This window comes from Macaca mulatta, chromosome 1 (genome assembly GCF_049350105.2).
Source record: "Macaca mulatta isolate MMU2019108-1 chromosome 1, T2T-MMU8v2.0, whole genome shotgun sequence".
Classification (NCBI taxonomy): Eukaryota; Metazoa; Chordata; class Mammalia; order Primates; family Cercopithecidae; genus Macaca; species Macaca mulatta.
Window position 1 is genome coordinate 187,768,327 of NC_133406.1, and position 27,339 is coordinate 187,795,665.

General features: G+C 44.9%; 1 protein-coding gene across 4 annotated transcripts in view; it reads right to left on the minus strand.

Moving 5' to 3' along the window:
• ZYG11A (zyg-11 family member A, cell cycle regulator) overlaps positions 1-25,191 on the minus strand; it is a 62,284-nt gene extending 37,093 nt beyond the window's left edge. For 3 of the 4 annotated variants that reach the window (XR_013401858.1, XM_077956543.1, XM_015139848.3), the window contains exons 1-4: positions 24,895-25,191; positions 13,011-13,176; positions 5,788-6,539; positions 600-740 (exon numbers count right to left, since the gene is read on the minus strand). Coding sequence is in view for 3 of the 4 variants with exons in the window: in XM_077956543.1 (XP_077812669.1) it covers positions 600-740; positions 5,788-6,539; positions 13,011-13,176; positions 24,895-24,984 (1,149 nt within the window). In the remaining variant the exon portion in view is untranslated. Of the gene's footprint in view, positions 1-599; positions 741-5,787; positions 6,540-13,010; positions 13,177-20,016; positions 20,115-24,894 lie in introns of those variants that run through there. The other variant, XM_077956545.1, reaches the window with a different exon arrangement.
• Positions 25,192-27,339: the final 2,148 nt, after the last annotated feature.

Genomic DNA, 27,339 nt, shown 5'->3' on the forward strand with positions numbered 1-27,339 from the left:
AACCTCAAGCGATTCTCCTGCCTCAGTCTCCCAAGTAGCTGGGACTACAGGAGCGCACCACCATGCCCAGCTATTTTTCTATTGTATTTAGTAGAGATGGGGTTTCACTATGTTGGCCAGGATGGTCTCAATTTCTTGACCTCGTGATCCACCCGCTTCAGCCTCTCAAAGTGCTGGGGAAATATCCATATTTTTAAAGAATTGCAAAAAATTACAAATAATAAAAGAAAAGATTTTTCTTAAGACCTTTCATTGTTATGTTTCACTAAAAACAACTATGTTTCAAATAAACACATGTATAAAAGAAAAATAAATAACTGCAGTTTTCTTTCCCAAGCCACTTACCACATGATCCTATTAGTCCCTTACTTAGACCAAATTTTAACTGTTTTGATTCAAATTTATTCCACATAAATCCAGATACTCAAAGCAAAAGACACTTTGTCAGCTAAGCTTAACATTCTTTTCTTTGCTCTATGAGAGCACTTGACTCACTATAGAATAAAGCATATAATTTATTATATTCAGTGTGGTTCATTAACAATTATTAATTGAACCAAGTTAAGAAGTAATAATAAAATTTTTCTTTCTTCAATTACCTTTAAAATAGCAGGCATGGTCACCTCCATTGAAAATGTCTCTGTGAATAGCCTGCAGAGGGCTTCCTTCATAAAACATGATCTGTTCCTGTATCGGCTCAGAGCTTCTGAAATCTGACTCATACTGGCTCCTCCAGCAACCTGAAAATAAAGACGTTACCAAATAGGTTTCACCATTCATTTTTAAGCACAGGGTTTTTGGGGCATCCAGTGTTTGAGACAATAACAGATGTTCAATGAAATGTTCCATGTGTTGGCCAGGTGCAGTGGCTCACGCCTGTAATTCCAGCACTTTGGGAGGCTAAGGCAGGTGGCTCACCTGAGGTCAGGAGTTAGAGACCAGCCTGAACAATATGGTAAAACCCCGTCTCTACTAAAATTACAGAAATTAGCCAGGCGTGGTGGCAGGCGCCTGTAGTCCCAGCTACATGACAAAATATGCTGAGAGAAATTAAAGATCTAAATAAATGCAGAGATATACTGGGTTCAAGAATCAGGAGACTAGCCGGGCGCGGTGGTTCAAGCCTGTAATCCCAGCACTTTGGGAGGCCGAGACGGGCGGATCACAAGGTCAGGAGATCGAGACCATCCTGGCTAACACGGTGAAACCCCGTCTCTACTAAAAAATACAAAAAACTAGCCGGGCAAGGTGGCGGGCGCCTGTGGTCCCAGCTACTCCGGAGGCTGAGGCAGGAGAATGGCGTAAACCCGGGAGGCGGAGCTTGCAGTGAGCTGAGATCCGGCCACTGCACTCCAGCCTGGGCGACAGAGCCAGACTCAGTCTCAAAAAAAAAAAAAAAAAAAAAAAGAATCAGGAGACTAGTGCCAGGCATGGTGGCTAACGCCTGTAATCCCAACACTTCGGAAGTCTGAGGCACAAGGGTTGCTTGAGCCTAGGACTATGAGATCAGCCTGGGCAACGTAGTGAGACCTCACCTCTATTTTTCAAAATAACAGGAGACTCAACGTTATTAAATGGCAATTTTCCTCAAACTGACCTATAGATTCAATGCAATCCCAACTAAAATACCAGTAGTCCTTTTTGTAGATATTGACAAGTTGTTTTTATGATTCATATGGAAATACAAAGAACCTAGAATAACCAAAACAATTATGAAACAGAATAACATAGTTGAAGAAGTCACATTACCTAATTTCAAGACTTCATATAAAGTTAGAGTAATCAAGACAGTAGGCCGGGCGTGATGGCTCAGGCCTGTAATCCCAACACTTTGGGAGGCCAAGGCGGGCAGATCACCTGAGGTCAGGAGTTCAAGACCAGCCTGGCCAACATGGTGAATCCTCATCTCTACTAATAAGTACAAAAATTAGCTAGGCGTGGTGGTGCATGCCTACAGTCCCAGTTACTTAGGAGGCTGAGCTAGGAGAATCACTTGAACCTGGGAGGTGGAGGTTGCAGTGAGCAGAGATCACACCACTGCACTCTAGCCTGAGTGACAGACCGAGATTCTGTCTCAGAAAAAAAAAAAAAAAAAAAATATACACACACACACACACACACATATATATATAGTATTGGTGGAGATAGACAAACAGATAAAGGTGGCTCACGCCGATAATCCCAGCACTTTGGGTGGCCGAGGCAGGCGGACCATGAGGTCAGGAGATCGAGACTATCTTGGCTAACATGGTGAAACCCCATCTCTACTAAAAACACAAAAAACTGGCCGGGCATTGTGGTGGGCACCTGTAGTCCCAGCTACTCGGGAGGCTGAGGCAGGAGAATGGCGCGAACCTGGGAGGCAGAGCTTGCAGTGAATGGAGATCGTGCTACTGCACTCCAGCCTGGGTGACAGGGCGAGACTCCATCTCAAAAAAATAAATAAATAAAAATTAAAAAAAATAAAGAGCCCAGTAATAGACTCACACGTATACGGACACCCGATTTTCAACAAAGATGTCAAGTTAATCCAAGGGAGAAGAGATAATCCTTGGTGGTGAGCTAAGATAGGACCATTGCACTCCAGCCTGGGCGACAGAGCAGGACTTGACTGTCCCCAAAAAAATTTGGAGATCTCGGCTCACAGCAGAGGTTGCAGTGAGCTGAGATCGTGCCACTGCACTCCGTCCTGGACAATAGAGTGACTCTGTCTCAATAAAAAAATTAATTAATTAATTAAAATACAACAATTGCTAATTTCAAATCAAAAGAATAAAATGTTAACACAACGAATGAGTATACAAATCACTTTACTCTCTTCCCCTAGGAAGAACAAAGGAGGTATGATTATAAAGAAAGAATTCTTTTAAAACAATAGCTCTGGGCCGGGCGTGGTGGCTCAAGCCTGTAATCCCAGCACTTTGGGAGGCCGAGGCGGGTGGATCACGAGGTCAGGAGATCGAGACTATCCTGGCTAACATGGTGAAACCCCGTCTCTACTAAAAATACAAAAAACTAGCCGGGCATGGTGGCGGGCACCTGTAGTCTCAGCTACTTGGGAGGCTGAGGCGGGAGAATGGCGTGAACCCGGGAGGCGGAGCTTGCAGTGAGCCGAGATCACGCCACTGCACTCCAGCCTGGGAGACACAGCGAGACTCCGTCTCAAAAAAAAAAAAAAAACAAACAATAGCTCTGGGCTGGGCACGGTGGCTCATGCCTGTAATCCCAGCGCTTTGGGAGCCCAAGGTGGGTGGATCACCTGAGGTCTGGGAGTTCAAGACCAGCCTGACTAGCATGGTGAAACTCTGCCTCTACTAAAAATACAAAAAAATTAGCCAGGTGTGGTGATGCACGCCTGTAATCCCAGCTACTCGGGAAGCTGAGGTAGGAGAATCACTTGAATCTAGGAGGCAGAGGTGGCAGTGAGCCGGGATTGCGCCATTGCACTCCACCTTGGGCAACAAGAGCAAAACTCTGTCTCCACAAAACAAAAAATAATAATAATAGCTCTGAACCTTGGCTCTACATTATAATTAGCTAGGAGTTTTTAAAATCCTAATGCCCAGGCCAAGTCCCAGACCAATTAAATCATAATCTCTGGGGGACAGGACACAGGCATCAGTAAAGCTCCCACAGTGATTACAATGTACATCTAAGGTAAAGAACCACTGTTTTAAAAATATATATTCCTAACCACATGTATTTAAATGTATGTTCAAAAGTAACACCATGAGCCAGGCACAGTGGCACATGACTATAGTTCCAGCTACTTGGGAGGCTGAGGCAGGAGGACTGCCTGAACCCAGGAGTTCTGGGCTATAGTGTGCATGCCAATTGGGTATCCATACCAAGCCTGGCATCAATGTTAAGCTTCCAGGAGCAGGGGACCACCAGGTGGCCTAAGGAGAGGTGAACTGATCAAGGCCAGAAATGGAGGTCAAAACTCCCATGCTAATCAGTAGTGAGGTCATGCAACATAGTGACACCTTGCCTGTAAAAATATTAAAATTTTAATTTAAAATATTTTTAAATGAATAAAAAATGAATACCATGTGCATCTATACACTTATCCCATCATCTCATCAATGCTCAATACTTTTCTCTTAGGTAATATTTTCTTTTTTCTTTTTTTGAGACAGAGTCTCACTGTCACCCAGGATGGAGAACAGTGGCACGACCTCAGCTCACTGCAACTTCTGCCTCCCAGGTTCAAGCGATTCTCCTGGCTCAGGCTCCTGAGTAGCTGGGATTACAGGGGGGCGCCACCACACCCAGCTAATTTTTGTATTTTTAGTAGAGACAGGGTTGGCTAGGCTGGTTTCGAACTCCTGATCTCAAGTGATCCACCAGCCTTGGCCTCTCAAAGTGCTGGGATTACAGGCGTGAGCCACCATGCCAGGCCATCTTAAGTAATCTTTCTAAAATTCCTTTTTGTTTCATGTAAATGTTCCAAAGAACAACAATAAAAACCCCAAAATGTAAAATTGCTTATCAATACTTCACACAAAAATGTTAGCCATGTTGATCACATACCTTATCCATTATATTCTGCTCTTCACAGAGCTAAAGAACACAAGTTTTAGAGTCATACTTTGGCACAGGTCCCCGCTCTACCACTTAATAGTTCCATGATTTTGGGTAAGTAGCTAAACCTCCTGAAGCTTCCACTTTCCTCATCCATGTAAAATGGGAGGATGAAAGGAGAAAACCACATGCAGAGCATGGTGCCCTACTCCTGTAATCCCAGCACTTTGGAAGGCGGAGGTGGGCAGATCACCTGAGGTCAGGAGTTTGAGACCAGCCTGGCCAACATGGTGAAACCCTGTCTCTACTAAAAATAAAAAATTAGCTGGGCATGGTGGCAAGGAGCCGAGATGGTGCCACCGCACTCCACCCTGGGCAACAGAGGGATACTCTGTCGCAAAAAAAAAAAACGGTCCTGATTATCAAGCCAACATGGAGGCTGGGACTGTATCTTTTTTTCTTTTTTTCTTTTTTTTTTTTTTTGAGACTGAGTTTCGCTTTTGGCCAGGCTGGAATGCGGTAGTGCAGTCTCAGCTAACTGCAACCTCCACCTCCCGGGTTCAAGCGATTGTCCTGCCTCAGCCTCCCAAGTAGCTGGGATTATAGGCGCCCGCCACCACACCAGGCTAATTTTTGTATTTTTAGTACAGACCAGGTTTCACCATGTTGGCCAGGCTGGCCTCGGACTCCTGACCTCAAGTGATCTGCCCGCCTCGGCCTCCCAAAGTGCTGGGATTACAGGCGTGAGCCACCGTGCTCAGCCTATATCTTAATATTATATTCTCACGTGTGGCTGGGCACGGTGGCTCACGCCTGTAATTCCAGCACTTTGGGAGGCCAAGGCAGGCAGATCACCTGAGGTCAGGAGTCTGAGACCAGCCTGACCAACATGAAGAAACCCAATCTCTATTAAAAATACAAAACTACCCAGGTATGATGGCACATGCCTGTAATCCCAGCTACTCGGGAGGCTGAGGCAGGAGAATCGCTTGAACCCAGGAGGCGGAGGTTGCAGTGAGCCGAGATCGCACCATTGCACTCCAGCCTGGGCAACAAGAGCAAAACTCCATCTCAAAAAATAATAATATTCTCACAACCTACCACATAGTAGGTGCACAATAATCGTTAATTATTAAATAAGCTGTTTAAAGATTTTTTTATCTGTCTCCGTAACCCTAATACCTGGTAAAAATTCTGGTCTATAGCACAAGTTTAATAATGTTCTAAACAAATGAAACAAAACTTATTTAGATAAGAACAAACCCTCAAGCCTTGCTTTGCAGTAAAGAAGTCAGAAGTGCCAGCATCCGTGGCCAATAGTCCCACAAATTGCATGGCAGGCCGCTGTTGTATAAATAGTTCTACAGCTTCATCAGTGATGCAACTGCCCCCAGAAATATCCAATGACACAACATTGGGCAGGATATCCTTCTGCTGTAGCAAATGAAAAGCTAGGTCTGATTTGAGTTGCCTGTGAACAGAAATATCAAGGTGAAGCAGACATGTAAGTCCTCTAATGACTGCAAGAATTTGTGGTTTGGTCATGCTCAGGCATTTTAGATAGTGCATTGTAAGAGACTTCAATCGATCCTTACAGGTAAGCAGTGCAGAAATATCAGTGACCAGAGTATTAGAGATATCTAAGCTTTCCAGTCTTGGTAACTGAGAAACATTAGCCAGGTCTTCAGTATGAAAACAAACATTAAAAACACTTAAAATGCGAAGACCAGTGAGCTGACTAAAGAACAGTAATCTTGAATTTTGAGGGATGCTTGTCGAGTCTAACAGGAGACACCGGAGGTTTTGCTGGATCCAGCTATTGCTGCAGAGTCCACTTATGATGTCTGGAACTGGGAGGTCAGCATGCACTGCAGTAGCGTTCAGTTCAATGAGCTTATGATGGCAGAAGGCTTTTATGAATGCAGCTGTAGAGATTTTAGCTTTTTGGATATTGACCAGCTTCAGTTTCATTTGGTTGCCTCGGAAAATGCTTGCTGTTCTGTCAGTCAGCTTGCCTATAAAAGAACCAGAACCAACTTGTAATGACGACTAGATCTCATGTCTTTCCAGGATAAAATGTGGCAAAGAAGACAGATGCTAATAATAACAATAATGACAACATTTACTGCTCTGTGCTAGCATTGTTCTAAACTCCTTTAGTAAGATTATTATCTCGGCCGGGCGCGGCGGCTCAAGCCTGTAATCCCAGCACTTTGGGAGGCCGAGACGGGTGGATCACGAGGTCAGGAGATCGAGACCATCCTGGCGAACACGGTGAAATCCCGTCTCTACTAAAAAGTACAAAAAAACTAGCTGGGCGAGGTGGCGGGCGCCTGTAGTCCCAGCTACTCATTGCTCAGGCACGAGAATTGCTTGAACCTGGGAGGGAGGCGGAACAGTGAGCCAAGTAGGTGCCACTGCACTCCAGCCTAGGAGACACAGACTAAGACTGTTGCTAACCAAAAAAAAAAGACAGAAAAAAGAAAAATTTAGGCTGTGCACAGTGGCTTATGCTTGTAACCCCAGCACTTTGGGAGTCCCAGGCATGTGGACTGCTTGAGCCCAGGAGTTTGAGAGCAGCCTGGGCAACATGGGGACACTCCGTCTCTACAAAAAAAAAATGTTGAATTAGCCAGGCATGGTAGTGCACACCTGTAGTCCCAGTTACTCAGGAGGCTGAGATAGGAGGATCACTTGGGCCCAGGAATTTGAAGTTACAGTAAACCATAATCACACCACTACAGTCCAGCCTGGGAGACAGAGTGAGACCCTGTCTCAAAAAAAATAAAATAGGCTGGATGCGGTGGCTCACACCTGTAATTGAAGCACTTTGGGAGGCTGAGGCAGGCAGATTAGTTGAGGTCAGGAGTTTGAGATCAGGAGTTCGAGACCAGCCTGGCCAACATGGTGAAACCCATTTTTACTAAAAATATAAAAAGTTGGCAAGGCGTGGTGGCAGGCCCCTGTAATCAAAGTGGGAGGCTGAGGCAGGAGAAATGCTTTAACTTGGGAGGCAGAGGTTGCAGTGAGCTAAGTCATGGCAGCAAGTTAAGATCACACCACGGCACTCCAGCCTGGGCAACAAGAGCAAAACTCTGTCTCAAAAAAATAAAAAATAAAAAAATAAAAACAGCAGCATTCAATGAGGTAGGAAGAAAATCAGGAAAATATGATGACTCAGCTGCCCAGAGAAAAGTGCAGGACACCAAGGGAGCAATTGGTAACATGATTCAGGAGTTTAGGATAACGGGCTGAGAACTCTGGGGAACGACAGTAGAGGAGGTAAAATAAACCAAGGAAAATCACATAAGGAGTGTTCAGAGTGAGAAAAGTATCCAAGACAGGTCCTTAAGAAGCACAAAATACTTAAGGTGCAGATAGAAAAACAGAAGGAAATTGTGGAAGAGTAATCCAGGACACAAGAAAAAAAACAAAACAGAAAACTACTCTAAACCAGAAAGGTGAAGGAGAGTAATGACCACTAAAAGTCAAACCAACAAGAAACGCTGACAATTTTTTTTTTTTCACTTTTGTTGCCCAGGCAACCTCTGCCTCCCAGCTTCAAGCAATTCTCCTGACTCAGCCTCCCGAGTAGCTGGGATTACAGGCATGTGCTACCATGCCCAGCTAATTTTTGTATTTATTTTTAGTAGAGACAGGGTTTCTCCATGCTGGTCAAGCTGGTCTCAAACTCCTGACCTCAGGTGATCCACCCGCCTTGGCCTCCCAAAGTGCTGAGATTGGCCTGAGCCAATGCACCCGGCCAATTTTTTTTTTTTTTGAGACAGAGCCTTGCTCTGTCGCCCAGGCTGGAGTGCAGTGGCCGGATCTCAGCTCACTGCAAGCTCCACCTCCCGGGTTTACGCCATTCTCCTGCCTCAGCCTCCCGAGTAGCTGGGACTACAGGCACCCACCACCTCGCCCGGCTAGTTTTTTGTGTTTTTTTTTAGTAGAGACAGGGTTTCGCTGTGTTAGCCAGGATGGTCTCGATCTCCTGACCTCGTGATCCGCCCGTCTCGGCCTCCCAAAGTACTGGGATTACAGGCTTGAGCCACCGCGCCCGGCCCAATTTTTTTTTTTTTTTTTTTTTTTTTTTGAGACGGAGTCTCGCTGTGTCGCCCAGGCTGGAGTGCAGTGGCGGGATCTCAACTCACTGCAAGCTCCGCCTCCCGGGTTCACGCCATTCTCCCGCCTCAGCCTTGTCTCAGCCTCCGAGTAGCTGGGACTACAGGCGCTCGCCACCACGCCCGGCTAGTTTTTTGTATTTTTAGTAGAGACGGGGTTTCACTGTGTTAGCCAGGATGGTCTCGATCTCCTGACCTCGTGATCCGCCTGTCTCGGCCTCCCAAAGTGCTGGGATTACAGGCTTGAGCCACCCCGCCCGGCCTTTTTTTTTTTTCCTTTTAAGAGACAGAATCTCACTCCTGCCCAGGAATGCAGTGCAATGGCGTGATTATAGCTCACTATAGCCTCGAAAGCCTGGTTCCAAGCAGTCTTCCGGCCTAGACCTTCCAAAGTGCTGGGATTACAGGCATGAACCACCGTGCCCAGCCACTCCTGATAATTTAAGGGATCTAGGCAATGATCATCCATCTATGGCCGCCGCCATCACAAAAACAAACCAACCTTATCAATTCCCTGAAGAAAGCACATAGCACCACTCCAAGAGTTCAAAAAAAAAAAAAAACCGACATGAACTTGATCAAGCATCTACCTCCAACGTTGAAATGACAGGATATACGGGGATCGGAGGAACACGTCAAAATCATAGCACTTATATGACAAAATACCTATTACAAGAAACTTTATACAACAAATGATCAGTTTTATAATCTGGGGTTACAGGTGTGAGCCACCACATCCAGCCGTAGTTTCTGTATTTTTAGTACAGATGGGGTTTCACCATGTTGGCCAGGCTGGTCCCAAACTCCTGACCTCAAATGATCTGCCTGCCTCAGCCTCCCAAAGTGCTGGGATTACAGGCATGAGGCACCGTGCCTGGCCCATAATCAATTTCAGAACCTCAAAATTTCCATCACCTCAGAAAGAAACCTTGTGCCCGTTAAGATTTTACTTCCTTTTTCTCACATCCCTCCAGCCCTAAGCAACCACTAGTCTACTTTCCATCTCTATGGATTTGCCTGTTCTGAACATTTAATATAAATTAAATCATCCAATATGTGGTCTTGTGTGCCAAACTTTTTTCATTTAGCATGTTTTTAAGGCTCACATTGTGCAACATGTATATCTGTACTCGTTCCTTTTTATAGTCGCATATTCTACTGTATGGACATACCACATTGTATTTATCTGTTTTTCGGTTGATGGACATTTGTGTTGTTTTCACTTTTGGGCTATTATGAATAATATGGTACCATAAAGATATGTGTACACATTTTATTTTTAAACTTAAAAAAAAATGTATTCTAAACTTTCTCTGCCCCATATGAATCTGCAGGAATGTGTAAAAGTTTCTATGTGGATATAAGTTTTCATTTCTCTGAGTGAAATTGCTGGATCAAATGGTAAATCGTTATCTTTTTGAGAACTGCCAGACTGTTGTTTGTGGCTGTGCTATTTTACATTCCCGCCAGCAGTGTCCAAGAGTTTCTCCACGTTCTCACCAAGACTCATCTGACATTTTGATAATAGCCATCCTAGTGGATGTGAAATAGTATCTGTTGGGCTTTTAATCTGCATTTCTCTAACGGTGTTGAGCAACTTGTCATGTGCTTATTGGCCATTTGTGTCTTTTTTTTTGAGACAGAGTCTCTGTTGCCCAGGCTGGAGTGCAGTGGCACGATCTCGGCTCACCACAACCTCCGCCTCCTGAGTTCAAGTGATTCTCCTGCCTCAGCCTTTATGCTACCATAAAGACATGTTTAAAATTTTAGTTTGTGTTATTCTAGAAACTTGTCCCTTTCGTGAAAGTTATCGAATTTATTGGCATACACTTGTTCACAGTATTCCTTTCTAATCCATTTCATTTCTATAAGGTTAGTAGTTGTGTTCCCTCTTTCATTTCTTTTGCATTTTATTTTTGATACATAATTGTACATATTTGGGGGTATAGTGTGATATTTCTATATGCATATATATATTGTGATCATCAAATCAAGGTATTTAGTATATCCATGACCTTACCCATTTATCATTTTTTTGTTGTGGGAACATTCAAAATCCTATCTATTTTGAAATATATAATACATTATTATTAATCATAGAAACCCTACTGTGTAATAGGCCACCGGAATTTATTCCTCCTATCTAACTCTAACTTTGTACCTGTTGAGTAATCTCTCCCTATTTCCCCTTTCTTCCCCTCTCCCCAGCCTCTGGTAACTACTATTCTATTCTTTTCTTCTATGAGATCAACTTCTTTAGATTCCGTGAGTGAGATCATGTGGTATTTATCTTTCTGTGCCTGGCTTATTTCACTTAACATAATGTCCTTCAGGTTCATTTATGTTGCCGCACATGACAGGATTTTTTTTTTTTTATGGCTGAATAGTATTCTACTATGTGCATATTCCACATTTTCTTCATACATTCCTCCACTGATAGACACTTAGATTGATTCCATACCTTGGCTATTATGAAGAGTGCTGCAGTATATTTTTATACATTCATGACAAATCCTTTTCTTACCTTTTGATATTTCTATGCTACAAAGTTTGCGAGTTTTTTCAAATTGTTGCAAATCTCCAAAAAAAAACCTGCAGTATATTTATTGAAAAAGATTTGTGTATGGGTGGATCTGTACAGTTCGAACTTGTGTTTTTCTCGGGAGACTGAGGTGGGAAAACTGCTTGAGCTGAGGTCAAGGCAGCAGTGAGCTATGATAGTGCCACTACACTCCAGCCTGGGCACCAGAGCAAGACCCCATCTCAAAAAAAAAACATTATCAAGCAGAATAAACAAAACAAAACTTAAAAAGCAGTAGCACATAAAAATGACCAAGTGGGATTTGTCCAAGGGATACAAGGTTGGTTTAACATGCAAAAAGCAATTATGTAATATACAATAAATAGGCCAGGCACCGTGGCTCATGCATGTAACCCTAGCACTTTGGGAAGCCATTGCACTACAGCCTGGGCAACAAGAACAAAACTGTCTCAAAAAAAAAAAGAGAAGCCAGGCACAGTGGTTCACGCCTGTAATCCCAGCACTTTGGGAGGCCAAGGCCGGTGGATCATGAGGTCAGGAGTTCGAGACCAGCCTGGCCAACATAGTGAAACACCGCCTCTGCTAAAAATACAAAAATTAGCTGGGCATGGTGGCAAGCGCCTACAGTCCCAGCTACTTGGGAGGCTGAGGCAGGAGAATCACTTGAGCTCGGGAGGAGGAGGTTGTGGTGAGCTGAGATCATGCCACTGCACTCCAGCCTGGGCAACAGAGACTCTGTCTCAAAACAAAACAAAACAAAACAAAACAAAACATAAATGGCCAATAAGCACATGAAAAGCTGCTCAACACTGTTAGTCACTAGGGAAATGCAAATTAAAAGCCCAACAGATACTATTTCACATCCACTAGGATGGCTATAATCAAAATGTCAGATGAGTCTTGGTGAGAACGTGGAGACACTCTTGGACACTGCTGGTGGGAATATCCATAGAGATGAAAAGTAGACTAGTGGTTGCTTAGGGCTAGAGGGATGTGGGAAAAAGGAAGTAAAATCTAACGGGCACAAGGTTTCTTTCTGAAGTGATGGAAATTTCGAGGTTCTAAAATTGATTATGGGCCAGGCACGGTGCCTCACACCGGACGTGATGGCTCACACCTGTAATCCCAAGTTATAAATAAATAAATAATAAAATGCCCTTTTTTTCCTTTCTGTTTTTAGTGGAGTTCTTTAAGCACAGCTACAATGGGAGGTAAGACTCATAACCATAATGAAAAGAATGGTAAACAACACTATAGCAAGAGCATTTTGAAAAAGCTAGAGAGCAGGCCGGACGTGGTGTCTCACGCCTGTAATCCCAGGACTTTGGGAGGCCAAGGCAGGCGGATCACCTGAAGTCAGGAGTTCGAGACCAGCCTGGCCAATGTGGTGAAACCCCGTCTCTACTAAAAATACAAAAATCAGCCAGGCATGGTGGTGGGCGCCTGTAATCCCAGCTACTTGGGAGGCTGAGGCAGGAGAATCGCTTGAACCCAGGAAGTGGAGGTTGCAGTGAGCCAAGATTGTGCCACTATACTCCAGTCTTGGTGACAAGAGCGAAACTCCATCCCCAAAAAAAAAGAAAGCTAGAGAGCAGATGGATAAGTGATAACTTAGTAAGTGAAGAGTGGAAAACCAAGTCAATAGCAGGGCTAGCCTAGAAGACAATTTCCATCATGAAATCCCAGAAAGAGTGAGTCTCAACTTCCAGACAAATGAAATGGAAATACTTTGTGAGAATCACAATAGGAACTGTGTGTGAAAGTGCTTTTCAAATAGTAAAGTACTGCAAGAGCTGACTTTAGAGAAGGCTTATCACTACCTTGCCAAGTCATCACCCTGAGAAATCGATCAGCTACTTCCTGAGGGAAACTCCAATGCTCCGGAAGGCACAGCGTTCCATCAGGTCTTTCAGAACATAGTTTCTCCAGGTTAGCAATCAGGACATTCAGGCAGATGTTGACCAAAGTGTAGGGAGATGCCTCTTCCTAGCAAACAAAACCCCAAACAAATTTTGTTAGAACACATCTGCAAAAATTCAACATAAAACTAGTCATGCCATACATATTCCATTTGATGAGGGTATGTGAAGAAACATCCTTCATACTCTAATAATGATTTATATGTAACGAAACCACCTCATTCCAACGTTAACTGAATGGAAAATTTAATCTGTTTTCTCTTCTGTTGTACAGCTGTCCCTCAAAACCTGCAGGAGATTGGTTCCAGAACTCCCCGACCAGCATCCACAGATGCTCAAGTCCCCTTACATAAAATGGTGTAATGTTTGCATATAACCTATGCAGACATTCTCATACACTATAAATCATTTCTAAATTACTTATAAGCACTAATACAGTATAAATGCATTATACTGTATTGTTTACAGAATGACAAGAAAAAAGTCTGGACATGTTCAGTACAGATGCAGGTTTTTTCCCCCAAATATTTTCCATCCAAAGTTGGCTGAATTCACAGATACTGAACCCACAGTCAGAAAGAACATATTGTATCTTGAAAAACATTAAGTTCTTTTTTTCTTTTTTTTGAAACAGGGTCTCACTATCGCCTAGGCTGGAGTGCAGTGGCACAATCATAGCTGAATGCAGCTTTGACTTTCCCAGTCAGTTGATCCTTCCACCTCAGCCTCCTGAGTAACTGGGACTACAAGCTCATGCCACCACGCCCAGCTAATTTTTGTACATTTTATAGAGTCCCACTTTGTTGCCCAAGCTAGTCTCGAAACTCCTGGGCTCAAGAGATCCTCCCACCTTAGCCTCCCCAAGTGCTGGATTACAGGCATGAGCCACCGCACCTGGCCCCAATATTAAGTTCTCTTAATCCTTTACCTGTTCTGTGCTAGCCACTGAAAATACAGAGATGGGTAAGATACAGTTCTAGTCCCTTTAGAGTTAACATTTACTGAAGAATACAAACAAGAAATTGACAATTTCAGCGCAACATTTGGAACACTTCAAGCAGAGATCACATGGTCATTCATTCAACAAATATATATTCATTGATTATCATGTGTCTACTCCCAAAACTATTCACAACCTCAAACGGTGATACATTCAAGGTCCTATGAAAGTGTAAGAAACTGACAGGAAGGTGAGGCTACAAAGTCATGTACAGACTCATGATTTTTGGAATTACAATGGTATAAAGTAGAAACCATACTTGAAATTTTGAGTTTTGATCTCTTACCGGGCTAGTGACATATAATATGATATTCTTTCAATGCTGGTCAGCAGAGTGAGCTGCAGCTCCCAGTCAGCCACACTATCACGAGGGTGAACAAATACTACTTGATATCTTCTTGAACACTATGCCTGCTAAACCATCAACAAGTGTCAGTGGGCTCCAATGTTTAGAAGGGCAACATTGGAGAGCAATAGGGCATTGAAGGGCAATAGTGACCCTATTGATGTAGCTTCTCCATCTAAATTAACTTTTAGTTCAATGCTTCAAACATTCTTCAGGCCCAGAGTGCTTCCAGCTGTATATGTTAACAGTGAGTACCCATATGACCACTGTTTTTCACTGTCAGTATCAATAAATTCCATGAGATATTCAACACTATAATGAAATGGGCTTTGTGCTGGATGATTTTGTTCAACTGTAGGCTAATGTAAGAGTTCTGAGCACATTTAAGGTAGGTCAGACTAACCTATATTTGGTAGGTTATGAGTATTAAATGCATTTTGGACTTAGAATATTTTAAATTTACAAGGGTTTTATTGGGACATAACCCTATCGTAAAGCAAAAAATGCTTTTCTCCTCTACAAAACAGGAAGGCTGGCCAAGCGTGGTAGCTGTTAATTCCTGCACTTTGGGAGGCCGAGGTGGGTGAGTCACTTGAGGTCATGAGTTTGAGACCAGGCTGGCCAACATAGCAAAACCCTGTTTTTACTAAAAATACAAAAATTAGCCAGGCATGGTAGCACATGCCTATCTATAGTCCCAGCTACTCAGGAGCCTTGAGGCAGAAGAATCCCTCGAACCCAGAAGGCTAGAGAGTGCAGTGAGCTGAGATAGCATCACTGCACTCCAGCATGGGTGACAGACGCCATGTCAAAAAAAAAAGGTGCTCTAAAATTAACTGTCAGCCGGGCGCGGTGGCTCACGCCTGTAATCCCAGCACTTTGGGAGGCCGAGGCGGGCGGATCACAAGGTCAGGAGATCAAGACCACGGTGAAACCCCGTCTCTACTAAAAATACAAAAAATTAGCCGGGCGCGGTTGTGGGCGCCTGTAGTCCCAGCTACTCGGGAGGCTGAGGCAGGAGAATGGCGTGAACCCGGGAGGCGGAGCTTGCAGTGAGCCGAGATCGCACCACTGCACTCCAGCCTGGGCTGGGCGACAGAGCGAGACTCCGTCTCAAAAAAATAAATAAATAAATAAATAAATAAATAAAATAAAATAAAATAAAACTAACTGTCGGGCAAGGTGCAGAGGCTCACTCCTGTAATCACACCACTCTGGGAAGATGAGGTGGGTCGATCATCTGAGTTCGAGACCAGCCTGGCCAACATGGTGAAACCCCATCTTCACTAAAAATACAAAAATTGGCCAGGCGCGGAGGCTCACACCTGTAATGCCAGCATTTTGGGAGGCCGAAGCAGTTGGATCATGAGGTCAGGAGTTTGAGACCAGCCTGGCCAACATAGTGAAACCCCGTCTCTAATAAAAATACGAAAAATTAGCCAAGGGTGGTGGCAGGCGCCTGTAATCCTAGCTACTGGGAAGGCAGAGGCAGGAGAATCACTTGAACCCGGGAGGCGGAGGTTGCAGCGAGCCACGATTGTGCCACTGCACACCAGCCCAGGTGACAGTGCGAGACTCCGTCACAAAAAAAAAAAAAAAGAAAAAAAAATTAGGAAGGCATGGTGGCAGGAGCCTGTAATCCCAGCTACTCAGGAGGCTGAGGCAGCAGAATCACTTGAACAAGGGAGGTGGAGGTTGCAGTGAGCTGAGATCACACCACTGCACTCCAACCTGGGTGACAGAGTGAGACTACATCTCAAAAAATAAAAAATAAAATAAAATAAAAGTAATTAATTAATTAAAATAAATAATAAAATAAACTGTAGGCCAGGGATGGTGGCTCACACCTGTAATTCCAGCACTTTGGGAGGCAGAGGCGGGCTGATCACTTGAGGTTAGGAGTTCAAGACCAACCTGGTCAACATGTTGAAACCCCATCCCTACTAAAAATACAAAAATTAGCTAGGTGTGATGGCTCACGCCTGTAATCCCAGCTACTCGGGAGGCTGAGGCAGGAGAATCACTTGTACCCGGGAGGCAGAGGTTGTAGTGAGCCCAGATCGTGCCATTACACTCCAGCCTGGGTGACAGAGTGAGACCCTGTCTCAATAATAATAATAATAATAATAATAATAAATTGACTGTGGTAAGGTTACGCATCTATGAAAAGTCTCCTGGTCAGGCACAGTGGCTCACACGTGTAATCCCAGCATGAAAGGTCAAGACAGGTAGATCATGTGAGCTGAGGAGTTCAAGACCAGATGTGGAAACATGGCAAAACCCTGTCTCCACAAAAAATACAAAAAAATTAGTCAAAAGTGGTAGGGTGTGCCTGAGTCCCAGCTACCTGGGGGGGCTGAGGCAGGAGAATTGCTCCAGCCCAGGAGGTCAAGGCTGCAGTGAGGCAATGAGCCATGACTGCACCACTCCACTCCAGCCTAGGTGACAAAATGAGACCCTGTCTCAAAAAAAAATATATATATATAAGTCTCTGAATTGCAAAATATATATAGACACTCAAAGTAGCATCCATAAAGCTCAGCTTACAATAAAATATCAGACATGAGAAGCAGGAAAAAAAAGTCAATAGAAAAAAATCCCAAAATAACTTTAATAACCTAACAGACAGGAATTTAAAACAGCTATTATAATTCACGGGTTTAAAACAGAACATGAACACAATAAGAGAACAAATATGGAAACACCAGAAAAACAGAAGATATGAAAAAGACCAAAAGGAAATGTCTAGAGTTGAAAAAATACACCAGGCCAGACACAGTGGCTCACGCCTGTAATCCCAAAGATTTTGGAGGCCGAGGTGGGCAGATCACAAGGTCAGGAGATCGAGACCATCCTGGCCAACACAGTAAAACCTCGCCTCTACTAAAAATACAAAAATTAGAAGCTGGGCGCAATGGCTCATGTCTGTAATCCCAGCATATTGGGGAAAAAAAAAAAAACAAAAAAACAAAACAAACAAACAAAAAAAAACACAGCAGATAGGATTATCAGCACATCAGAACTACAAAATAAGAGATCACTAAAGATGAAGTCAGGACAATAGAAATGACTCTGAAACAGAAAAAGGCTGGGGAAAAAGTTGAAAACCATGGTGCCCCAATTAAGGCACTTCTTAACCGATCTTAAGCAGCCTATTTGAAATGTATAATTGAAACTCTAGGCCAGCATGGTGGTTCACGTCTGTAATCCCAGCACACTTGGAGGCCCAGGCAGGCAGATCACTTGAGGCCAGGAGTTCGAGACCAGTCTGGCCAACATGGTGAAACTCCATCTCTACTAAAAATACAAAAAAATTAGCTGGGCATGTTGGCACACACCTGTAAATCCCAGCTACTCAGGAGGCTGAGACATGAGAGTCCCTTGAGCCCAGGAGGCAGAAGGTTGCAGTGAGCGGAGATCGCGCCACTGCACTCCAGTTTGAGCGACAGAGCAAGACTTGGTCTCAAAAACAGTAAAGAGGCTGGGCACGGTGGCTCACGCCTGTAATCCCAGCACTTTGGGAGGCTGAAGTGGGCAGATCACAAGGTCAGGAGATTGAGATCATCCTGGCAAACATGGTGAAACTCCATCTCTACTAAAAATACAAAAATCAACTGGGTGTGGTGGCGTGTGCCTGTAATCCCAGTCCTAGCTACTCCGGAGGCTGAGGCAGGAGAATCTCTTGAACTAGGAAATCGGAGGTTGCAGTGAGGTGAGATCAAGCTAGGAAATCGGAGGTTGCAGTGAGGTGAGACTCCGTCTCAAAAAAAAAAAAAAAAAAGAAAGAAAGAAAGAAACTCCAGAAGAGAGAAATGGGAAAGAATATTTTAACAAAAAATACTTAATAAGGACAATGTCCTATACTTGGAACCTACAAAATTGCTTTGTACCGGGCACGGTGGCTCACATCTGTAATGCCAGCACTTTGGAAGGCTGAGGTGGGTGGATCACAAGGTCAGGAGATCAAGACCACCATGGCTAACACAATGAAACCCCATCTCTACTAAAAATACAAAAAAATCTGCCGGGCATGGTGGCAGGCGCCTGTAGTCCCAGCTACTCGGGAGGCTGAGGCAGAAGGATGGTGTGAACCCAGGATGTGGAGCTTTCAGTGAGCCGAGATCACACCACTGCACTCCAGCCTGGGTGACAGAGCGAGACTTCATCTCAAAAAAAAAAAAATTGCTTTGTGGTTTAATATCTATTGAGTTATAGTTAATTAATTCACTGGGTGCAAATTTGATGTCTCTTTTTTTTTCTTTTAATTTTATTTTTATTTTTGAGACAGAGTCTAGCACTGTTGCCCAGGCTGGAGTGCAGTGGCATGATCTCAGCTCACTGCAACCTCCACTTCCCAGGTTCAAGTCATTCTCGTGCCTCAGCCTCCCACGTAGGTGGGACTACAGGCATTCGCCATCACATCTGGCTAATTTTTGTATGTTTGGTAGAGACAAGATTCTCCAGGCTGGTCTTGAACTCCTGGCCTCAGGTGATCCGCCCACCTCAGCCTCCCAAAGTGTGGAAGGCTGAGGTGGGAGGATTGCTTTAGATCAGAGCTCAAGACTGGCCTGGGCAACAAAGCAAGACCCAGTGTGTCTTTATGTCATTTTATTTTTTTAAGTTCAAATCAGATGCAAGATGCAAGACCCACTGATTTCGGAAGCAAAATAGACCAAAGCAGAATAAACAAACAAAAAAAGCACAATATGGGAAACTTCTAAAAACCAACAATGAGAAAAATCTTATGATGGGGGAATGGACACAGAAGGAAAAAAAAAAGTATGATCACTGAATTGTCATCAAAACAAAGCATGCCAGCCAGGTGCAGTGGTTCACACCTGTAATCCCATCACTTTTGGGAGGCCAAGGTAGGCGGATCACAAAGTCAGGAGTTTAAGACCCACCTGGCCAATATGGTGAAACCCCATCTCTACTAAAAATACAAAAATTAGCGGGGCATGGTGGCACATGCCTGTAGTCCCAGCTACTCAGAAGGCTGAGGCAGGAGAATTGCTTGAATCCGGGAGGCAGAGGTTTTAGTAAACCGAGATCGCGCCACTGCACTCCAGCCTGGAGACAGAGCGAGACTCTGTCTCAAGGAAAAAAAAACAAAGTACAATACAGGGGAAACGCTGTCAGATCCATGAAAACATCTTTCAAAAGTGAAAATGAAATATATTCTCAGATAAACAAAAGCAGAGACAGCTTGTTGCCAGCTCATATGCTATGAGAAATATTAAAAGTTCTTTAAGCTCCCCCCAAAAAAATGACCGGCTGGGCACGGTGGCTCATGACTGTAATCCTAGCACTTTGGGAGGCTGAGGCAGGCAGATCACCTGAGGTCGGGAGTTCGAGACCAACCTGACCAACATGGAGAAACCCCGTCTCTACTAAAAATACAAAATTAGGCCAGGAACCATGGTTCACGCCTATAATCCCAGCACTTTGGGAGGCCGAGGTGGGTGGATCATAAGGTCAGGAATTCAAAACCAGCCTGATCAACATGGTGAAACCCGTCTCTACTAAAAACACAAAAATTAGCCAAGCATGGTGGTACGCACCTATAATCCCAGCTATTCAGGAGGCTGAGGTAGGAGAATCGCTTGAACCTGGGAGGTGGAGGCTGCAGTGAGCTGAGATCGCGCCACTGCACTCCAGCCTGGGCAACAAGAGCAAAACATCGTGTCAAAAAAAAAAAAAAAAAACAAGAGGGATATCTGGGATCTAGAGAAAAAGAAGTACTGAAAACAGAAACATGTGGCTAAATATAAAACTTTTTTTTTTCTTAATTCTGAATTTCTTTAACATAACTGATTGGTCAAAACAAAAATAAAAACAAAATACTGTGTAATTCTTAACATGGAGAAGTAAAATGCATTATTTCCATAGCACAAAGAATAAGGTAAGAGCAAGGAAAATCAAAAAATATTGTTATAAGCAGTGAGGCCAGGCATGGTGGCTCACACCTGTAATCCCAGCGCTTTGGGAGGCCATGGCCAGTGGATCACTTGAGATCAGGAGTTCAAGACCAGCCTGGCCAACATGGTAAAACCCCATCTCTACTAAATACACAAAAATTAGCCAGGTGTGGCTGGGCATGGTGGCTTATACGCCTATAATCCCAGCATTTTGGGAGGCGGGCGGATCACGAGGTCAGGAGATCGAGACCATCCTGGCTAACACAGCGAAACCCCATCTCTTCTAAAAATACAACAACTTAGCCGGGTGTGGTGGTGGGCGCCTGTAGTCCCAGCTACTTGGGAGGCTGAGGCAGGAGAATGGCGTGAACCCGGGAGGCGGAGCTGGCAGTGAGCTGAGATCATGCCACTGCACTCTAGCCTGGGTGACAAAGCAAGACTCTGTCTCAAAAAAAAAAAAAAAAAATTAGCCAGTTGTGGTGGCGGGTTCCTGTAGTCCCAGCTACTCAGGAGGCTGAAGCAGGAGAATCACTTGAACCAGGGAGGTGGAGGTTGCAGTGAGCCAAGACTGCACCATTGCACTCCAGCCTGGGCAACAGACTGAAACACCATCTCAAAAAAAAAAAAAAAAAAAAGTAAGAAACAGTATAGTGGTGGCATATACCTGTAATGTTAGCGCTTTGGGAGGCCAACACAGGTAGATCGCTTGAGCCCAGGAGTGTGAGGCTGCATTGAGTTATGACCACGAGACTACACTACAGCCTGGGCAACAGAGCAAGACTTGGTCTCAATTAAAAAAAAAAAAAAAAATTAAGTAGTATCTTTAAAAGTAAGTATGAACAGACAAAGATGTAATTTTAAAGCCTAGCGATATGGCTCCCAAGCTTTTTGGTCCTTGTACCACTCTATATTCTTAAAAATTGGGTTACATCTATCAACATATACCACATTAAAAATTAAATCTTAGCAATCTTTAAAATACACATTAATCACTTAGAAAATATTAAAAACTCAGAGCATGTTAACATAGATAACATTTTCGATGGCTTGCCTGTAATCCTAGTACTTTGGGAGGCTGAGGTGGGTGGATCATGAGTTCAGGAGTTCGAGACCAACCTGGCCAACATAGTGAAACCCCATCTCTACTAAAAATACAAAAATTAGCTGGGAATGGTGGCGCACACCTGTAGTCCCAGCTACTTAGGAGGCTGAGGCAGGAGAATCACTTGAACCTGGGAGGCGGAGGAGGTTGTGGTGAGCCAAGATCACACCACTGCACTCCAGCCTGGGCAACAGAGCGAGACTCCGTTTCTATATATATATATATAAAATATATATAGAAAATATATATATATAAAAAATAAATTTAAAAAGCCACAATTTCCAAAAGAATTAAAAACTAGCTTAGTTGAGAACAGCAGCACTGTTTTACATTTTTGCAAATTTCATTGATAGGTGGGCTAAGTTTCATTGAAGAGATGGGATCTCTGGGATTCTGGAGGTGCTGGGGTCCACACTTTGAAAACAGCTACCTTTGAGTGACCATTAAAGGGTAAGAAGGAGAAAAGGAGAGAAAGAGAGAAAGGGAGAGAAAGAGAGAACTACTAAGTCAAAAGAGAACATGGTATTTTCTAAGTAATTCAAAAGAAAAGGAAAAAGCAAGACAAATGGAACATATAGAGCAAAACACGGTAGACTTAAACCCAACAATACTGATAATTATATTTACTCCAATTAAATAGCACAGAATGGCCGGGCACGGTGGCTCATATCTGGAATCCCAGAACTTTGGGAGGCTGAAGCCAGGAGTTTGAGACTAGCCTGGGCAACACAGCAAGACTCAGCCTCTACAAAAAATAAAAAACAGCCAGGCATGGTGGTGCACACCTATAGTCCAGCTACTAGGGAGGCTGAGGAGGGAGGATGAGCTATGATCACAGACTGCACTCAAACCTAGGCAACAGAGTGAGACTCTCTCCTCCCCCCAAAAATCAATTTTAAGAATACATTTTTTAATTTAAAAAATTAAAATGTTTACTTTCCTGTCCTCTGTAAAAAAAAAATAAAATAAAATAAAAATTCAAAAATAAAGGTTGGGTGCAGTGCATGCCTGTAATCCCAGCACTTTGGGTGGCCAAGGTGGGCAGGTTGCTTGAGGCCAGAAGTTCAGGACCAGCCTGGGCAACATGGTGAAACCCTGTCTCTGCAAAAATACCTGTCTCTACAAAAATACAAAAATTAGCCAGGCATGGCAGCATGCACTTGTAGTCCCAGCTACTCAGGAGGCTGAGGCGGGAGAATTGTTTGAACCCGGGAGGCAGAGGTTGCAGTGAGTCAAGAGTGTGCCACTGTACTCCAGCCTGAGTGACAGAGCGAGGCTCCATCTCCAAAAAAACAAAGCACAGACTCTTAGGCTACATACAAATGCAGGGCTGCTGTTTACAAGACACTCAATTTAAAACATAAAGACAGTTGTTAAACACTAGACACAGGGAACTGGAGTGACTACATCGCCAGAAAAATGAGGCTTTTGGACAAGAATATTGCTAGAGATCAAGATGGACATTTCTTAATGATAAAAAGAGTCAACTCATCAAGCAGAATTAACATTCCTAAATGCATATGAACTTACTAATAGATTCAAAATTCATGAAGCAAAAAATTGAAAGGATATGGGAGGCCAAGGCAAGAGGATTGCTTTAGCCCAGTTCAAAGACCAGCCTGGGCAACATAGGAAAACCACCATTTTAATTAAAAATAAAAAGTTAGAAGGATAAAAAGAAGGCATGGGCGTGGTGGCTCACGCCTGTAATCCCAGCACTTTGGGAGGCCAAGATGGGCGGATCAAGAGGTCAGGAGATCGAGACCATCCTGGCTAACACGGTGAAACCCGTCTCTACTAAAATACAAAAAAATTAGCCGGGCGTGGTGGCGGGCGCCTGTAGTCCCAGATACTCGGGAGGCTGAGGCAGGAGAATGGCGTGAACCCGGGAGGCGGAGCTTGCAGTGAGCTAGCAGCCTGGTCGACAGAGGGAGACTCCGTCTAAAAAAAAAAAAAAAAAAAAAACAACAACAACAAAAACAAGAAATCTTGTTTCGATTCCAAGCAGCAAAAAATGTGCTTGAGACGATGCTAGTACACACGTAAAAAAATCCAAGTTTTCCGTGAATTACAAATCCACAAATTATACAGCAACTTTTCTAAGTGAGTTCAAAAGAGCACAGGCTAGATCACTGCAGGGCAAAAAGTCTTTCAACAAGGCGTTAATATGAAAAGCACAACCTTAATCAGAGCATTTCCTTCTCTCCATAAACTTTGGGTCGAGCCTTGACCACTCAATCCCTCGAGTTCCCAAAGGGTGGTCCTTGGCGGGTTTTTTCCAAAGTGGGGTCGGAGGTCTGAACACCTGAGGTGAAATTCAAGTTCACGAGCAAGTCAACCCAATTTCAGAGCTCCCAACTTCCCCACATCGGTAAAATGAAGCCTAGCAAAGCCTACAAAAGACTAGGGGTTACTAGACTGCTTTAGAAAGGCTCGGTGGCTGACGCCTATAATCCCAGCACAATGGGAGGCCGAGGCGGGCGGAGCACGAGGTCTGGAGTTCGAGACCATCCCGGCCAACACGGTGAAACCCCGTTTCTACTAAAAATACAAAAAATGAGCCGGGCATGGTGGCACGCGCCTGTAGTCCCGGCTACTCGGGAGGCTGAGGCAGGAGAATCGCTTGAACCCGGGAGGCGGAGGTTGCAGTTGGCCCAGATTGAGACACTGCACTCCACAACAGAGCGAGACTCCATCTCAAAAAAAAAAAAAAAGAAAGGCGACACTTGACACACAGTAGGCGCTAAACACACATTCTTTGGGTTTGCATTTTGTTCAGAACTAAGAGTAACAGGCATTCGGCAAAGGCTGGGAATCGGACGGGGACGGGACCGGGGCGGGGACGGACGCGCGGAACTGAAAGAATTTGACTTCGGGTTCCAGTTCCCCCAGCCGGACTAACCTACTCGCCCGGCCCCGGGCCCAAAAGCCTCAGGTGGTAGTGGTCAAAAGGTCACCGCCTCCGCGGGGCGCCGCGTCCACAACACGCGTGGGGAAACGGTCAAGGTTTGGGGCGTTTGGGTTCACGACGGCAAAAACACCGTCCACCACGGGCCAAGCCGAGTGCCATGCCCTGCACCTACGTCTAAGCTCACAGCACCCTGCACTGGGGCGAGGAATCGTTTGAGGCTCGCCCGGGTCTCTGGGACTGGGCTCTCGCCGCGCCGCCTCAGGGCGCAAAGTCCACGCGCCTCGCCCCGCGCAGAAACGTCCCCCGCCCCGCGGCGCCCAGGCCGCCTCCCCAGCAACGCAACTCCGCGCTACGCCTGCGCCAGGAAAGGGCTCGGCATTTAGACCGCAGCCCCGGGCGGGCCACACTCCCCAGCAAGTGCCTCGGCAGCGTCCCAGGAGACTCGCCGTGCTTGCCGGGGTTGGACGTGGCGCCAGGTCCGCGTAGCAGCCCGCACCCCGGTGCTCACCTGTACCACGCAGCAGCCCAGGGCATCCTTCTGAGCTTCGGGAGGGACGATGTTCCGGGGCGTGTGGCCCGGGTGCAAGAAATGAACCATGGCGACCCCACTGGCGGGGTGTCAAGCAGAGAGCGGGCGTCGAGCCGGGGCCCGGATCCCGCGAGAACCAGGCGGGCGGCTGCCAGGACGCGCCCACCACGCCTGCGAGGCACACAGAGCTAGCGCCGCGCCCGGCCGGCGGGCTTTTGAAATGCCCGGCGAGTCGACGCGCACGCGGGGGTCGGCCAGCCGCAGACCCCACCCCCCGGGCGGCCTCCTAGCCGCACCCGCCCCCCGACACGCCGCCGCCTGGGCCAACCGTCCCCCTCCCGCCTTCCCAGCCTCCTCAGACCAACCTGCCATGGCCCAGCTGCTCACCCACTCCTCCCCAGCCCCGCGCCTCAGGGCTTGAGGGGACATTCCCCGAGGACCGGCTTTGTAGGTTTGGGGAATACTATATATATACACACACACACGTATATGCATACATATATATTCATTATTTCTATATATATATATTTTGAAGCTTTCATACATTAAAATATATATTTCAAAGACTGTGCCCCTAAAAATCTGGCAACAGCACCTCTCTAACAGTCCTCTCTGTTTCAACTCCTAGAGTCTCTGGATAAATCAAATATAAAACGAATACAAAATATTGGCAAGTATCTACCAAAAAAAGCTATTTAGCTTTCTTGTTACCTAAAAAGTACCTGAGAAGACCCTTATAACCTGCTCCAAGAAAGAAACCCTGAGAGACCCTTCTAACTTTCTCCAAGAAAGAAACTCCACAAGTTAGTACACATTAGCTAATTTCAGAGAAAACAATACCTGGAAAAGGAAAGTTCTCAAGAGCATGAGCCTTGGAGTTTGAATCCTGAATTAGAATGCCTGCTCAGCCGTCTACTGTTGGAGAACCTGGAGCAAGATTCTTGATGTCTTTGAAGCTCAACTTCCTCATCAGTAAATTGGAATGAGAATGCTTTATCTCACACGGTTAATGTAAGGATTAAATAATGTATGTAAAACATATCACAATGCTTGGCACATAGCAAGTCCTTGATAAGTGGCTTGAATTCAGATGTTAAAATTATTTTTAAGTACTTTGCCTAAAACTTTTCTTTCACATTTATTCTTTTATTTAATCCACTTACAAGAAGAAAAAGAAATCCTGTGTTGTAGGTATCATCCCCATTTTACTCACAGGGAAACTGAAGAACTGACAGGTTAAATAGACAACACGTTTTTTAGCCAGCTGATGAGTGGCCAACCTGGGAGACAGAATTGAGTTTCCTCACTGCAAGTCCGATCAATATGCATTTTTGTTTGTTTGTTTGTTTAGATGGAGTCTCACTCTGTTGCCCAGGCTGGAGTCAAGTGGCGCAATCTCAGCCCACTGCAACCTCCACCTCCTGGGTTCAAGTGATTCTCCTGCCTCAGCCTCCCAAGTAGCGGGGACTCCAGGCGTGCGCCACCACGCCCGGCTAATTTTTGTATTTTTAGTAGAGGCGGCGTTTCACCATGTTGGCCAGGATGGTCCTCATGATCTGCTGGCCTCAACCTCCCAAAATGTTGGGATTACAGGCGTGAGCCACCGTGCCCCGCCAATATGCTTTTGTTAACGGGTGTTCATGTTCTTGGTGTCTTGAACAAAGAATTGGACAAAATGCACAAACAAGGAAGGAATGAAGGAATTTATTGAAAATGAGGGCGGGCGCGGTGGCTCAAGCCTGTAATCTCAGCACTTTGGGAGGCAGAGACGGGCGGATCACGAGGTCAGGAGATCGAGACCATCCTGGCTAACACGGTGAAACCCCGTCTCTACTAAAAAATACAAAAAACTACCCGGGCAAGGTGGCGGGCGCTTATAGTCCCAGCTACTCGGGAGGCTGAGGCAGGAGAATGGCGTGAACCCGGGAGGCGGAGCTTGCAGTGAGCTGAGATCTGGCCACTGCACTCCAGCCTGGGTGACAGAGCGAGACTCCGTCTCAAAAAAAAAAAAAAAAGAAAGAAAATGAAAGTACACTCCATAATGCCACAATGTGGGAGTGGGCCCGAGCACTGGGGCTCAAAGGCCCCGTTACAGAATTTTTGGGAGTTTAAATACCCTCTACTTCGGGTATGCCCTATGTAATGAAGAGGATGAAGGAAAGTTACAAAGTCATTTCCTTGGGGTATGCCCAATGGAGAGGATATTTCTTTTACAGCTGAAGTGTGAATTTCAGCAATTTTAACTTTAATATAAAACCTGGTAAGTTATAAGGTTTGACTATTTCCAGCATAGCTAGAGGTGTGGCCAACTCCACATGTCCCAGGCCTTACCGAGCTAGAAAGCAGGCAAGTTAAACAGTTTTCAAAAGCCAAGGAAGCACTTTGTGACCTTAAAGCATTTAGCAAACCTAATATTTGAACATA